The following is a 16,986-nucleotide window of genomic DNA, read 5'->3' on the forward strand; positions in this document are numbered from 1 at the left end:
TGATCTTTGAGACATCATACCACTGTGCAAATTCATAAAGAGATATATTTTTTAATTTATTTGGTCTATGTGGATAAAGATCATCTATTAAGGACGGATAAAATATATCTGTAGATTCAGGATCAAGAGCTTCAATTCCCTTATAATTTTTTAATCTTTTACGTCGTATTTGATTAACATCTAACCATCTAATAGTTGTATTTCGATTAGTTCTATACAAAGAAATACCTAACAATGTATCAGCAGCTTCAAGAGCTCCACATTCTCTATTATTCACAAATCGCATATTTATATTTCAAAGACGACTTACTAATTTCTTATTATTATTATTATTTTTAGTATTAAGAATAGAATCAGACAATTCACATTTTGCTGCTTTATTTATATATTTAGTAATGTATAAAATAAGCAGCGATGATTTTTCACTAATAAATTGTATATCCATATTACCTTCCCATGCAGTAAAAAGAACAGGATTATAATCATTTATATTAATTTCATTCTCCGTTCGAGAAAGATCGTAAAGTCTACTTTTTTGTTTTAATTGTTTTCTACCTGCTATTGAAGTTGCTACATTTCTCATGTTAAAAGTTTCAGTAACGGGACGAGAAAATCCAAAACGACATCGACGAATAGCTTTACGACCTACTTTTTTGGAGTAAAGACAATAATCGTTGTGTTTATGTCGTTGATGCGTATCAACACGTTTGTACAATAATGGTGAAATATTTTCATTTGGCATTCTGCAGCTTATATGTTGTAAAATAAATTTGGAAACTGTTTAGACACGACTACAAATTATAATGAGAAGGCTATTGATCAGCTCGTTAAACCTTCAAATTTGAAAACACCAAGGAGCGTATGTAAATGTTTTCGCTCCTCGGTTCGCGTTCACCGATGTTTGCGTCCATTTAGACACGTGTCATCCGGCTGATGCGTGATTTTGGTTCCCCTTCTCAGTCGGGAAAATCAGGAAGTTTCGCCGTACGTGGCGATTCTCGTTTAATCTGTAAGAAGCTGTTGAGCGAGAACATGCTCTCAAGGAATATAATATTTTTCAAAAGTTAAAAGATTCAAAGTTGCTCCGCCTTCAGTATCTCCTCGCCACTGCTCCCTTGGTTCCTACCTCGCGCTCTTTCGGAGCGGTCCCGGCTATTCATTAAAGTTCACATTAAATCGATAAAAAAAAAAAACCGAAGAAGAAAACTTCGAAGTGTGAACATAAAAGTTGGTCCTTCGAGCCGGATCGAGGTAACCCACGGTGAAAGCAGTGCGGTCGTCTCTCTCTCTATCTCTCTCTGCTGGACCTCAGTGACGGAGTCATCGTGTCGCCCGCACCCAAGGTGGAGACAGCCAACACGATGAGCGATCATCTCTCGCAGCAGCTAACAATGCTGCAATCTGTAGAGCGAGCGCTCTCCAACTTTAAAAAAGTTGGCAGAGCCAATTATACAGCGGCTAAGATTCGTCAACGAATGTCAACCTTGAAGGAGACCTGGACACGGTGCATCGAGAAGCACGCTATCTTGGCACGGGCGTTCACCGCCGAGCAGCAGCGGACCATGGACTACTTTTCGAACACGATTTTCGAAAATTGCGAGGAGTACTACGAGACAACCCTCGACTACATGGCCGACTGCCTCAAAGAGCTGGATCCAACGCCCACCAGAACGAGCCTGTCGCAGTCCACGATAAGTACCGCTGAACCATCGTCTTTTTCTTTAACTCATTTGCCGCCGATTCAACTACCGCCGTTTTCGGGAAATGTCGAGGACTGGGAGAGCTTCCGCGATCGCTTTACTTCTTTCATAATTCAAAATACCGAATTAACTGCATTTTCGCGGATGCATTTCCTAGCTTCAAGTCTCACCGGTCGTGCGTTCGACACTATAAAATCTATTCAAATCACCGCGGATAATTTTGATATCGCGTGGAAAACATTAGTTTCACGATTCGACAATAAGCGACGGCTCGTCGACGTGCACGTATCAGCGCTATATTCTCTGCCGACGGTCGCTCGCGAATCCGCTGTCGAACTTAACGCACTTCGCGACAAAGCGAATCGCGCTATCGCTTCTTTAAAAAATTTAAATCGATCACCCGATCAAATGTTGAGCGATATGTTAGTTTTTAGCGTCACGCAAAAACTTGATCACGCCACTCGGAAAGCGTGGAAGTTAAAAACCGGTGACGACCCGAACATTCCTTCGTATGAAGCTCTCGACCGATTTCTCGACACGCGCATTCGTGCATTGGAGGAAATCTCTCCGGCTAATGCTTCCAAATTCTTGCGCGCGCCAAAGGTTACCAGTGCTAACGCCACTGCCGCTGGTTTATCGTGCCCATTATGTCGGGCCGCGCATTTCATCAACAAATGTCCGCAATTTTTGAGGAGGACTCCGAGTCAACGCCTTGAAGTCATTTTAAAATCGAAGCGATGCGTCAATTGTTTGAGCGCAAAGCACGCTGTACAAACGTGTCCAAGTCAATACTCATGCAGAACTTGCCAAAGCAAGCATCACTCGATGCTGCACGTTGACTCGGCTTCTTCCTCAACTGCATCCGCTGTCTCTCAAAAAAACGAAACCTCGTCGAGTGTGTCGTCGGACTCTATCGCGATTACTTCGGCCACGGCATTATGCTCCCAGCTAACAGGCGTCGCGCTCCCGCAAATGTTACTCGCGACGGCCCGCGTCACCGTCGGTGCACCGTCGGGTCGGACTCTCACCGTGCGAGCGCTTCTCGATCAAGGCTTGGAGATCACCTTCATCACGGAGCGTCTCGCACAAACTCTCAGAATGCGTCGCATTCGCCAACCGCTCTCAATTTCCGCCGTCGGCGGAATGAACGCCGGAACTTGTCAATTCGCCGCTAAGATTCGGATCGCTCCGATCAATCAAGCTGCTCCCGTGTTCACGACAACCGCGTCGATTCTCAGATCTCTCACAAAATATTCGCCTTACAAGGCAAATTCCAGCTATGATTGAAGCTATATAAGCGATCTCAATCTGGCCGATCCGAATCCAACAAGCGCGGACCCGATCGAGATCCTGATCGGAGCAGACTTATATGGCGAATTGCTGCTTAGCGGCGTTTGTAAAGGCGCCCCTGGGCAGCCAACTGCGCAGCAAACCATTTTCGGCTGGGTTTTGTCGGGGCCCATGTCCGAGCTGTCGACGCAATCGCGAGCGATCACCGTTCAGCATTGCGCGAATTCGGAGGCTCTAGATCAGGAGCTCAGACGATTCTGGGAAATCGAAGAAACTCCTCGACAGGCTCTCCTCAGCCCTGAAGAGCAGCAATGTGAGAAGCATTTCACAGCCACGCATTCGCGCGGTGCTGACGGTCGATACACAGTGCGCCTTCCGTTTAAGAGCGGTCCGCCGATCGACATCGGCGATTCGCGCCACACGGCTGAACGCTTCCTGCGAGGATTGCATCGTCGCTTCCTTCTACATTCCGACCTTCGTGCGGCCTACGCCGAATTTATGCACGACTACGAATCATTAGGACATATGAACGAAGTGAAGAGCGATCAAGTTGCCTCGCAGGAAGTGTATCTCCCTCATCATCCTGTCATTCGCGACAGCAGCGTCACGACAAGATTGCGAGTCGTATTTAACGCGTCGAGTCTGACGACCAATTCAACGTCGTTGAATAATCACTTGCTCACCGGGCCAAAGTTACAAGCGGACTTATCGGCTGTCATTCTGCGCTGGCGACAGTTCCGCTACGTTTATGCTGCCGATATAACAAAAATGTATCGCCAAATAGTTATGGACCCGCGTGACATCGATTACCAGCGAATTCTATGGAGCGGCGCTCCTTCAGAACCCGCTCGAGCTTATCAGCTCACTACTGTCACATACGGCACAGCCTGTGCGCCATTTTTAGCGCTACGCGTCATTCGTCAGCTTGCTCAAGATGAGGGTAGTTCTTTCCCACTCGCTGCTATTGTTCTGCAGCAAAATACTTATGTCGATGACATTCTCTTCGGGGCGGACGACATACCTCTCCTTCGTCAAGTTCGCGAGCAGGTATGCGCGTTGCTTCGTCGAGGCCGATTCGAGCTGAGAAAATGGGCGAGCAACTCTTCTCAACTCCTCAGCGATATCTCTAGCGCAGATCACGGCCTAGTTTGCGATAAAATGCTTCAAACAGATGACCATCTTAAAATTCTCGGCATCCGGTGGAATCCGTCCTCTGACGCCTTTCAATTTAACGTCACACTTCCGCATTCCGAGCAGACTACCAAACGGTCGATCCTTTCAACTATCGCGAGATTGTTCGATCCGTTGGGGTGGAGTACTCCGGTTACTGTTGTCGCGAAGATTTTCCTTCAGAAACTCTGGCAGCTCAAAATCGGATGGGACGACGCGCTTTCCACTGACATTCTCGATCGCTGGGACTCCATTTGCTCATCTCTCGCCGCTCTGCACGGTCTTCAATTGGACCGCTGGATTCAACGCGGTGCAGATAGCGTCAGATGCGACTTACACGGTTTTGCAGACGCATCTTCGCACGCTTACGCTGTCGCCGTGTATATTCGAACAGTTTCGTTATCCGGTGAAATAACAGTACGATTGTTAATCGGAAAATCAAAAGTCGCGCCGATAAAAACATTAAGTATTCCACAGCTGGAACTCGCCGCTGCCGTGTTACTCGCGAAACTAATCGATTTTGTCAAATCATCCCTGCATCTCCCTGCAGATTCTTGCCACTGTTGGACCGATTCCACGGTAGTTCTCGCGTGGGTGGCGCAACATCCATCAAAGTGGAAGACGTTCGTCGCGAATCGCGTCTCTGAAATACAATCTAGACTCCCAAACGCGCAATGGAGACACGTCCCCACTGATCACAACCCCGCGGATTGCGCGTCACGCGGTATACCCGGTGAGAATTTTACCTCTCACACGCTCTGGTGGCGGGGACCTGCTTGGTTACATTTTTCTGAATCCGAATGGCCGGCGCCATTCGATTCGTCTCTTTCGATGCCCACGATGGAGCGAAAAGAAAACGCGGCGTCTCATCTCGTGTCGCGACGAAAACCATGGGACCTTGCCGCACGGTACTCTTCGTGGCCGCGTTTAATTCGTGTCACCGCCTACATCATGAGATTCATCTCAAAGCTTAAAAGACACTCGGTGCCGCGCGACACATGCGACGAAGGCTCCCGGTCAATTTCCGCGCTCGAATGTAGAAAAGCACGAGACTTTTGGTTGTTGCAAATTCAATCAGAATTATTCGCGCGGGAAAAGGAATCTTTGTTGCAGCAACGTTCGATTCCAGCAAAGAGTGCATTGTTGTCTTTCACGCCATTTCTCGGCGAAGACAAACTAATCCGCGTTGGCGGGCGGCTGTCGCGTGCCCCCATGCGGTTCTCCGAAAAACATCCTATAATCTTAGCTGCACATCCTCTTGTGAACCTCCTCGTGCAGCACGTGCATTTAAGATCTCTTCACGCGGGGCCTCAATTAACTCTAGCTACTCTTCGTCGAGAGTACTGGATATTGCGTGCTCGAAATATCGTCAAAGCTGTCGTTTTCCGCTGCGTAGTATGCACGCGTGAAAAGGCAGCTACTCCCAATCAATTGATGGGAAACTTGTTTTCGGTGCGCGTTTCTCCTCCTGCGCGCGCATTTATTAATTGTGGTCTCGATTATGCTGGTCCCGTTTTAATCAGATCAATGTCGGGACGCGGTGTCGCTTCCCGCAAAGCCTACATCTCCATCTTCGTCTGTATGGCCACGCGAGCCATACATTTAGAATTAGTCGAGAGTTATTCCACTCCAGCCTTCTTAGGCGCCTTTTCAAGATTCTGCTCCCGACGTGGCATGCCTGAATCAGTCTACTCTGATAATGGAACCACTTTTGTAGGCGCCGATCGCGAATTGGCCGCATCATTTCGAGCCGCGCTGCGCGATCCAAATTTTCAAAATAGTGCCGCTTCCGACGGGGTGTCATGGCACTTTATGCCTCCATCCGCGCCTCACTTCGGCGGACTATGGGAGGCCGGGGTTCGCAGTGTCAAGTATCATCTTTGCAGAATCGTCGGTTCACACACTCTTACGTTCGAAGAGTTCACAACGATTCTCTGCAACATTGAGGCCTGCCTAAACTCGCGCCCTATCGCGCCTCTCACCGATTCCGTCGACGATTGCGATTCTCTGACGCCCGGTCATTTCTTGATCGGATCCGCGATTACGATCGCGCCTGAACCCTCTGTACTGCATCTAGATGAGAACCGCTTGACGCGCTGGCAACTTGTTCGCCAGCTCACCGAACGTTTCTGGAAAATCTGGCAGCAGGACTACATCAATACCTTGCAACAACGCGTCAAATGGAAGCAAGTTTCGAACAACGGAGTTCGCGTCGGGTCGCTGGTCCTGTTACGCAATTCTCTCCTTCCGCCTTGTAAGTGGGACTTAGCTCGCGTCATCCGACGTCACCCGGGTCCAGACGGTTTGATTCGCGTCGCGACGGTGAAAACCGCGACTTCCGAATATACTCGGCCTATTGTCAAATTATGCTTACTTCCGATAGACGTCGAAAGCCTGGACAACCTTACGTAATTAAGGTCAGACTCCAGATATCGCTTTGAACTCATCCTGTAAAACGACATACCGATCGCTTCACCAGTCGCCCCTTTTTTTTGTTGTTCAAGTCATTTCGAAACGATGGTTTCGAGGCGGGCGGTATGTTTAGACACGACTACAAATAATAATGAGAAGGCTATTGATCAGCTCGTTAAACCTTCAAATTTGAAAACACCAAGGAGCGTATGTAAATGTTTTCGCTCCTCGGTTCGCGTTCACCGATGTTTGCGTCCATTTAGACACGTGTCATCCGGCTGATGCGTGATTTTGGTTCCCCTTCTCAGTCGGGAAAATCAGGAAGTTTCGCCGTACGTGGCGATTCTCGTTTAATCTGTAAGAAGCTGTTGAGCGAGAACATGCTCTCAAGAAATATAATATTTTTCAAAAGTTAAAAGATTCAAAGTTGCTCCGCCTTCAGTATCTCCTCGCCACTGCTCCCTTGGTTCCTACCTCGCGCTCTTTCGGAGCGGTCCCGGCTATTCATTAAAGTTCACATTAAATCAATAAAAAAAAAAAACCGAAGAAGAAAACTTCGAAGTGTGAACAGAAACTTTTTCAACAATAGATTCACCAAAAATCGGTGCATTTTTAATCGAAATCAATAAATGGAAATGTTGTATACCTCTACCTTGGTATTCTCGTCGCCAAAAATAGTGCGTTACTTCACCAATTGGATGATCGTCGGAGCTAATAAAGTCAAGCATTGCTCGAAATTGATTGTCAAGAAATCTCGACGTTGATACAGGATCTTTAGCAACAAGTTTGCTAACGGATATAGAAGCATCATGCCATTTATTTACTTCACGAATATATTCACCTAAATCTTCCCATAACCATTCATTCAAACTAAGTGTTAAAAACCATGCCGCAGGTCCATAATGCTGCGTCATGCACCTTAGATTACTTCTCGGTTTACGCCAATATTGTTCCGTATTTTGAAGTTTCGTATTTAGAAAATATTGTTGTTAGATCAGATTCCAACTGTTCTTTTGACAATGCTTCTAAATACTCTGCAGCCGTATAACGATCTTGAGGATTAGTTGTATTCAATTTATGATAAATTCCACGTCTTAGCTGACGAATATTGGCATCATTCAATAAATAAAATAAATATTGTTGGTTTAATTTGTATTTTGGATGTTTAGATGTCAAACGACATTTAATAAATTCATGATCATAAAGTTTGACTTTTCTACTTTCACGTTGTCCATTAATACCAACAGGATATAAATCTGGAAAACACATTAAATCTAAATCTTTTTCACGATTATCCAAAAGTGCATTTTTAACTTTTAACATTTGGTACAATTCTGTAGAAGTTTTATTTGCTTTTTTTTCATATAAGGGATAAATAGTGTATTCTTCATAATAACCATCTTTTTCATCTGTAACTTGAGTTAACATTGCCTTATGTTTATTGTCTAATATATTTTCAACACCATTTTTTGTCTGATCTATTGGATCATCTATTAACTCATTATCAGGTTCGTCATCTAATATCACTTTTGTCTCTTCTACTTGAAATTCTGAATTTTTTAATTGTTTAAAATGTTTAATTTATTATGATCATTTGGCAATATAATGTTAGAGTATAAAAAATTGTTGTCCTTTAACCATGTTAAAGCGTCAAAAACTTTTTTAACATTAATCATTTCTTCCCAAATAATCTTTGATTTGGTCGGGATACTTCTAATTAAAATATATAATTCGTTATTAACATTTATTGGATCAGTATCCAAGCATAATTTCTTTAGTATCTCCTGTAACGGAAGTGGTAAATGAAATGTTATGCTTTTAACTTTTTGTATCATTTTCCTTTGAGGCAATTTTTTATTAATAACAGTTCCCATTTTGACGACAGTTTGAAATGCTTTAGCTCTTTTGCAACGTCTTTTCCTGCTCCGAAACGCCAAGTTCGGACAGGGGAGCGTTCAATTTAAATATTTTACTAATTTGAACCCTAATACGGTAAAGTTCGGTAACGAAAGAGTTACTTACTCGTACTTAGGTACTTTCGGTACTCACGGTACAGTTGGGCGCCAGGCGCATGTGAATGCGCCACGATATTCTTGAAAACGGTACTTAAGGTAACTTATTAAAATTCGATATAGAGTCGCGGGTCTAGAGGATGATAGTCGATGGTTGAGAGAGAGGTATAGAGAGACATACACGTGGTGATAAAATTTGACATATATATATATATATATATATATATATATATATTTGACATTTAAGACTAACAATGGTACATATGATTAGTATAATTGGACAATATAAATACAAAATAACATTAATGTATGGATTAGCGGTATGAACAAAAACGGCCTACGTTTTCAGGCCGTTATATAAATTTTCTTTCGAACCATCCGATGCGTTATAAAATTAGTGTGATCACAAGCCTCGTGGACAGGGCTATTTTACTCGCTGACCCTATGTTTCACGAGAAAAACATCATCTTAGTCAAACGAATTCTTCGTAACAATTGTTACCCGTCAACAGTCATAAACAAAATCGTTAACAGGAGACTTAGGGCGATTAAATTTGGCGGTAATTTTGGTGCGTCTAATCGAGATAAATTTGATACACGAAATGTTATAGTGTTGCCGTATATTAGAGATTTGAGCGAAAATATTACTCGTTGCATAAACAAAAATGGAATCGGTGTATTATATACCGTTCCAAAAAAATTAGACACTTTCATAAAAAGAGGAAAAGATAGTATTGATAACTTAAAAAAAATCGATGTCGTTTATAAGATCGAATGCGCGAATTGTGACTCTACATATATTGGACAAACAAAGCGACATTTAGAAACACGTATTAAGGAACATAAAAATAACATCAAAAAAGACACGACATCACACTCAGTTGTTAGTTTGCATCGAACTTGCAACGATCATGAGTTCCGTTGGGATTCTCTTGTGATTCTGCATCAAGAAAAACAAACAAGAAAAAGAGAAATAGCAGAAATGTTCTATATAAAAAACCAAAGAAAAAGCATTAATTTACAAAAAGATACGGAGAATTTCAGTGGGATTTATGATCGCGTTCTTGAAGCTATTTAATATATTATATTGTCATATGTTACATATTTATTTATTTATTTATTTATTTATTTATTTATTTGACTTTGTATTGACGGTTTAAAAATTGCGAAAGACACAGTACTTTGGTTTTCTATTTTCTCAACGCGTAGTGACTAAGTTTCCTTCTAACAGTCAACATCTATTTATTTCGTGCTTACTTCTGTCAGTTATACATTGTTCATCAAAACAATGGTTAATTTTGTCGGGGGTTTGCTGTAAATATGATTTATTGTATTAATCTGGTATGTAAACATATATATTTTTGTAAATTTATAATTATTTGTATGATTAAGCGCATTAAGAGTATATTTATATGTATATAATTGTTTATAGATTACTTGAAAAGGGCTGCAATGACAGCCGAAACGTTGTAAATTAAACTAATTATTTAAAATAAATTATTGCCAGTCTGGTCGACTTTAAAATTGGAGGAGAGATTTTCGTAAATTATAATGTACGATAATCGCTCGCGAAAACGATTGACTGTCGGCGGCACTTTTCGGAGAGGGCGATCTCGAAGTCGGCCGGCTCCGCGGTATATCTGTCTCATTTGCACTCTTCAATTCATAGTTGAGTGAGTGAGATAGCTATTGGACACCACTAAATAACACCACGTCTTGTATTGCTTTCTCTCTCGATTATACGATGTTTGAGAAAGATGCAATATCGGAGTACCTCCTACTACTTTTTCCTTCGCTCCTTGATCTCCGCCGCGCTTTAAGCGACACATACAATGTCGCGCTATGTATGTGTGTATATAATTTTTGGCTGTCATATACCTATACACACATCTGAAATCTGACGCCGGGCACCATTCCTGCCGGTTAGTGTACATCATCAACATTATATTTACGATTTACGCGACAACAAGCCAACTTACCTTGTTGGACTCTTAAGATGCCGTATGGTAGTATTATTTAAATGGCGTCTGTTTGGGTATCGATTTTGGTACAGTTTCGCAGCTTCACGATAATTGCCAAAAACTTATCCCAAAACTAATAAAATATCGACCATTTCTGAAGAAGTATAATCAGCTATGTAATATAAATATAAATCTAAATCATAAGGAAGGCGTAAAGAGCCTACGCGGATGTTTTCTACGTACATTTACAACGAAACTAAATTTTTGTTGGAAACAAAGCGTGCGCAAGGCACGTATTATTCTCGGTGTACCAACCAAGACTTTAAAAATTGAAATAATCTCTTACTTGAGATTTAATTTCAAAAACCCCAACCCCCCTGCAAAAATAATTAAATAAATATAAGAGAAAAATATAGATCCGAAAAAGAGGGTGCGTTTCCGGACATATGTTTATCAAGAGACACGGTAGTGTCTCGCGACCAGTTAAGGGCGTAGCGGAGACACCGTGTATCTTAACGCGAGTCGGACATTTGAGTCTTTATAATATTTCGAGTCCTCAATAATGGCTGAAGCAATCGAGTTTATACTAGACTTAATCGATAGATTGAGTTCGAATTATATAATACAAGTGTCTTTATTTCTGCTCTACGTGATTTGTAAGCAGAGATATATAAATGCAAAGTCGAAATATGAAAAATTTCTATTAAGAAACGTCCCCGTCATCATTATTATCATCATCGACCACGCATACATAGTAGTATCGTGTTACACGTATTCACACGTATACAACACATGCGTACACGTACACAACACATGCAAGATGCATGTAGTGGTAATCTTGTCCATCTCGCACGTTTTACAACAGATGGCGATAGTGGCGCTCCGCCATATCGGCAGCGTGCGGGGTTATGTTGGCTAACTCTCTCTCTCTCTCTCTCTCTCTCTCTCTCTCTCTCTCTCTCTCTCTCTCTCTCTTTCTCACGCACACACACACACACACACACACACACACTCTCATTCTCACTCACTCACTCACTGTTCGTCTTGTGTACTTATTTAGTACATTCATGATTAAACATCTATATGCATTAATGTGAAATTTACTTACAATTAGTTTACTTGAAATATTCAATCTCTAAAGTGTTTATCTTATAAGATAGACAAAAAAATCTGAGTAAATAATAAGAAAAAAAAACAAGGATTATTATTGTCATAATTTTTTATCAATTAAGTACTCTCAACTATCCAATAATTAAATAAATACGTACAAATGTGCGCGCGTGTACACACATACACATATTGATATTAAAGAGATTGAAGGAGAGGAAGGAGAAGATAAAAATTTAAATATTCACATATATTTTCAAATATTATATATGAATTTATAGTTTACATATATAATTAATAATGAATTTCTAATTATATTAAACATATCAAAATAAAGACATACATGTATTTATCAAATGAATAAAATTATTGAATACAGACTTAAAAAATTTATTAAACATAGACTTAAAAAATTAATTAATTAAACATATTCCAAATTTAGAAAAAATAAACTTTATTTATATATGCAACAGCTTTTTAAACTAAATTTTTAAATTCTATTTTATATTAGACAATTATCTCAATCAACATCTACGTCCACATTAGCTGCACTGCAGGCTACCTTTACAGCCACATTATCTGCTCCGCGGTTATAGCGTTATGCCAATACGATACATTACATGTACTTACTTACTTGCCTTTACTGTACCAACTCTTGTTCTTTCCACGTAATCATGTTTTTACAGTTATCGTTTGCTGTATATCTTCCAACAAACTTTATTTCGTGTGAAGTGTATTTAATTAATTAAATCTCTGCGAAAGATTGAGAAGATGAAGGGATAATTCAAACTATGAAGACATGGTTACATGGAAAAGACAAGAGTTGATACAATAATAAAGACATACATGTATTTGTATCCTGCTGGCATAAGGTTATAGAAGTTGATTGAGATTGAAAAATAATAATGAAAATAATAAGAAAAATAAAGACACATGTATTTGTATCGTGCTGGCATAAAGTTATAAAAGTTGATTGAGATTGAAAAATAATAATAAAAATTATTAAAAAAAGGAAATATTCAATCATCATTTAAAAGCATATTTGAAATCTGTAGAATAAACAGTTTTTGCAAAAAATGTGGAGCATTTGAGCTCTAGTACGTCTAAAAATAAATGTAAACATCAATTAATATAACTGATGTTATATATATATATTATATATATAAACCAATTTGTTGCAATATTCACTATAAAAGGTTGTAAGGGTAAGATGGCTAAAAGTGAATAATTTAAAAGATAGTTAACATAATTTTACATAAACTGAAATATTTTATAAAATAAAATATTTGTAATATTTCGAAGTTTATGTAAGATTATGTAAAAATTATACCTTTACAACTTTTTATAGTAAATATTGCGAGGAATCGATTTATATGAGAAAAAAAGGTAATTCTATTTTGAAAATATAAGTGACCTTTAAATAACCTTGAAAATCGCCGTTTAGGAAAAAGTCTGTGTCAACTTTTTCTTTTCCGAAATCCTGCAACTTTTGTCTAAATTTAATAGAAAATGTATAAAAAATGCTCGACATTAGTACACACACACACACACACACATATGGGTAAATTTATATAAATATGGTGCTTTAGGAGGAATGATCAGGATTCTAGGATATGATTGTACACATCATTTTAAGCAAAGAAGTTTAGATAAACATGTTTAATAATTGTTCTATTCCGGTCATAAAAATATACAAAAATGAATGATATAATCTCTAAAAACTCACCTTTAAAAAAAGGTTAAAAAAGGCGACCAGTTAAGGGCACGCCATTAACAAAAATTATCCATTGCAAACCCATGTAGAATTCTATCTTATTGCAACCCATGTAGAATCCTATGAAAAATTAATCATTGCAAACCCATGTAGAATCCTAGGCAAAATTAACCATTGCAAACCCATGTAGAATCGTACCCATTGCAAACCTATGTAGAATCCTATGAAAAATTAACCATTGCAAACTCATGTAGAATCCTATGAAAAATTAACCATTGCAAACCCATGTAGAATTGTATTAAAAATTATCCATTGCAAACTTATGTAGAATCCTACATTGCAAACCCATGTACAATAGAATTGTATGAAAAATTATCGATTATAAACCCATGTACAATTGTAACAAAAGTAATGAAATAAAAAAAAAATTGCGCCAAGTGAAAGTAGAAACTTGTACCAGTGGAAAATTAAAATTGCAGACATATATAGAGTCGTATAATGAATCAGTAAAAATTTAAATTTGCAAATGTAGAATCGTACCATAAAAAAACTTATCTTTTAAAAAAAAAGATAAACAAGATGCCAAGTCCATGCGCCATGTGAAAAAGAAATAAAAAAATTTTAGTTAAAAAAACTGGGCGCGCTGCTAAGTTTCAAAATTACAATGCACCTTAAAGTAACATTCATTAATTTAAACACAAAACATATTTTAACTGTAATGAGTTTAAAAGTAACAATTTAATTTTAATATTGTTAGAATATTATTTAGCAGCGCTCCCAGTTTTTTTAACTAAAATTTTTTTATTTCTTTTTCACATGGCGCATGGACTTGGCATCTTGTTTATCTTTTTTTTTAAAAGATAAGTTTTTTTATGGTACGATTCTACATTTGCAAATTTAAATTTTTACTGATTCATTATACGACTCTATATATGTCTGCAATTTTAATTTTCCACTGGTACAAGTTTCTACTTTCACTTGGCGCAATTTTTTTTTTATTTCATTACTTTTGTTACGATTGTACATGGGTTTATAATCGATAATTTTTCATACAATTCTATTGTACATGAGTTTGCAATGTAGGATTCTACATAAGTTTGCAATGGATAATTTTTAATACAATTCTACATGGGTTTGCAATGGTTAATTTTTATAGGATTCTACATGAGTTTGCAATGGTTAATTTTTCATAGGATTCTACATAGGTTTGCAATGGGTAAGATTCTACATGGGTTTGCAATGGTTAATTTTGCCTAGGATTCTACATGGGTTTGCAATGATTAATTTTTCATAGGATTCTACATGGGTTTGCAATAGGATAGGATTCTACATGGGTTTGCAATGTATATCTGTACTTTAAAAAGTAAGTGATATCCTAAAAAAATCATAAAAATGAAAAGGTCAGGCCATGTTCAAAAGAAGGTACTCAAAAATTTAAACGATCTAATAATAAATTATCACGAAAAGTAACTGATATGTTATTCAAGGTGCCAGTTCAAAGTGAACATACGTAAAGTGTATATTAGCTAAATTTAGTAATAATATATTACCATGAAAAGTAACTGTGATATTTTATTAAAGGTGCAAGTTCACATTGAATATACATACATATAAGTAAAACTGATTACAATTTGATTCTAGAAAATAAGTGCGATATGTTATTCTTTGTGCACAAAATATAATAGTCGTTTATAGAGATTTGATTTGAAATTCATACTAGCCCGTACAATGAAAAATAATTGCTCGTAATTCCAGAGTACCAATTTGTTAATGACTCAGAAAAATAACATGGCGGCCTGCTCTCAAAAAACTATGATGTTTCTCGATGTCCATTTAGAAATAATGTCGAAGCTCTTACAGAATAATTACTACAACATTTGAAGTACGAAAAGTATTACATTAGAAGAAGATTAGATTAGAATAAGGATTCAACGTATTTTTAAAAGCTCTACACACAACGAAGTGAATATACAAAACTATATACAAATACCTTTTTCTTCTGTGTTTCTGAAAAAAATTGTAAGTCAAATGAAACCTTGCACTTTGAGAACCATGTCACTTACTTTTCAGAGTCAAATTGATAAATTTTTTTTGTATATTTTAATGATATTTATATCTAACTTGTATCTTGAATAATTAATATGTAATTTTTTATTGTATATTACGACAAATAATCAGTAAACTTTTTAAGCGTATAGCTTTATTGTAGTTGACCTGAGAACTGTACATTTATAAATTTTACTTAATATACACCCGTTTCGAGCAACAAGGCAAAGTTTTCTGATCAATAACTTACTCCCTGAAAATACGGTATAACACAAATCGGAAGTTGATACGAAAATTCAAAATTTTACTAAAGAAAGATTGGAGGTTTTTAATTTATACAATTTTCACAACTCTTATTTCAATTATTTATTCTACTCATCGAAAGTTTTTTGAGAGCAGGCCGCCATGTTATTTTTCTGAGTCATTAACAAATTGGTACTCTGGAATTACGAGCAATTATTTTTTATTGTACGGGCTAGTATGAATTTCAAATCAAATCTCTATAAACGACTATTATATTTTGTGCACTAAGAATAACATATCGCACTTATTTTCTAGAATCAAATTGTAATCAGTTTTACTTATATGTATGTATATTTAATGTGAACTTGCACCTTGAATAAAATATTATAGTTACTTTTCATGGTAATATATTATTACTAAATTTAGATAATATACACTTTACGTATGTTTACTTTAAACTGGCACCTTGAATAACATATCAGTTACTTTTCGTGATAATTTATTATTAGATCGTGTAAATTTTTGAGTACTTTCTTTTGAACATGGCCTGACCTTTTCATTTTTATGATTTTTTTCACGGGGCCAGCCAATGGTTTAAAAACCCTCATAATTATATTGGCAAATTAATTTTTTAAAAGGGGCAATTTAGTTCGGGGGTTTTTTAAATATAAAAGGGGGGCTTAGGGCAACCGGGGAAAAACCCCCGGGGGAAACCCTCCCTAAAAAGACTAAAACATAAGGCCCGACTCACTGGGGCCCAAACGAAAGTACCTTAAGGGCCCCCTTTTCATTGAACCCGGGGGGGGGGGCATTTACTGCGCCTGCCCCAATTTAAAAATGAGTTAAACCCCCAAATACCAAAGTACGAGTTTCCTCTTTTGTTCCATTTTTTTAACGTTTTAAATATTAAAAATTTAAATTAAAAAGCTTCCCTGGGGCCGAACTTGGTGTTTTTTTGGGGGGGAAAAAACGTTTCAAATTTTTGGCGGGCCCCAAAGTGGGGCAACCCCCAAGGGGAAATTAGGAAGAGAGGAAAGTATTATCCTAAATTTTTTTTTTTAGTTTTTTTTTTTTAAAGTTTTTTTTTTTGTGTGATTTAATTTTTGTTTTTTTTTTTTTTTTTTTTTAAACAATTTTTTTTTTCCCGGGCCCTTTTTTTTTTCCCTTTTTTCTTTTTTTTAAGGGCCCCTTTTTCCGATCACTTTTCCATTTTTTTCCCCCATTTTTTCAAAAAAGGGGCAGTTTTCCCCGTTTTTCCGCGGTCCCCTCTCTTTGGGGGGGAAAATGCCGGAGCAGGGGGGTTTTTTTTCTTTTTTACACTGCTCTTTTTAT

At 38.2% G+C, this 16,986-nt stretch overlaps 2 protein-coding genes across 2 annotated transcripts; both read left to right on the top strand.

Moving 5' to 3' along the window:
• Positions 1-1,361: 1,361 nt before the first annotated feature.
• LOC114945797 (uncharacterized) lies at positions 1,362-2,987 on the top strand. Its single transcript, XM_029322101.2, has one exon. The coding sequence runs from the start codon at positions 1,362-1,364 to the stop codon at positions 2,985-2,987; it is 1,626 nt and encodes a 541-aa protein (XP_029177934.2).
• A 174-nt stretch (positions 2,988-3,161) lies between these two features.
• Positions 3,162-6,572, top strand: LOC114945796 (uncharacterized). The gene has a single exon (XM_029322100.1). It carries the CDS (start codon positions 3,162-3,164, stop codon positions 6,570-6,572), a length of 3,411 nt encoding a protein of 1,136 aa, XP_029177933.1.
• Positions 6,573-16,986: the final 10,414 nt, after the last annotated feature.

Source organism: Nylanderia fulva, unplaced genomic scaffold (assembly GCF_048542155.1).
Source record: "Nylanderia fulva isolate GAGA-0341 unplaced genomic scaffold, ASM4854215v1 Scaffold112, whole genome shotgun sequence".
Lineage (NCBI taxonomy): Eukaryota > Metazoa > Arthropoda > Insecta > Hymenoptera > Formicidae > Nylanderia > Nylanderia fulva.

Bases quoted from the DNA above. Each gene is read 5' to 3' on its own strand.
- LOC114945797 (XM_029322101.2), top strand. From the start codon at position 1,362: ATGAGCGATCATCTCTCGCAGCAGCTAACAATGCTGCAATCTGTAGAG.
- LOC114945796 (XM_029322100.1), top strand. From the start codon at position 3,162: ATGTCCGAGCTGTCGACGCAATCGCGAGCGATCACCGTTCAGCATTGC.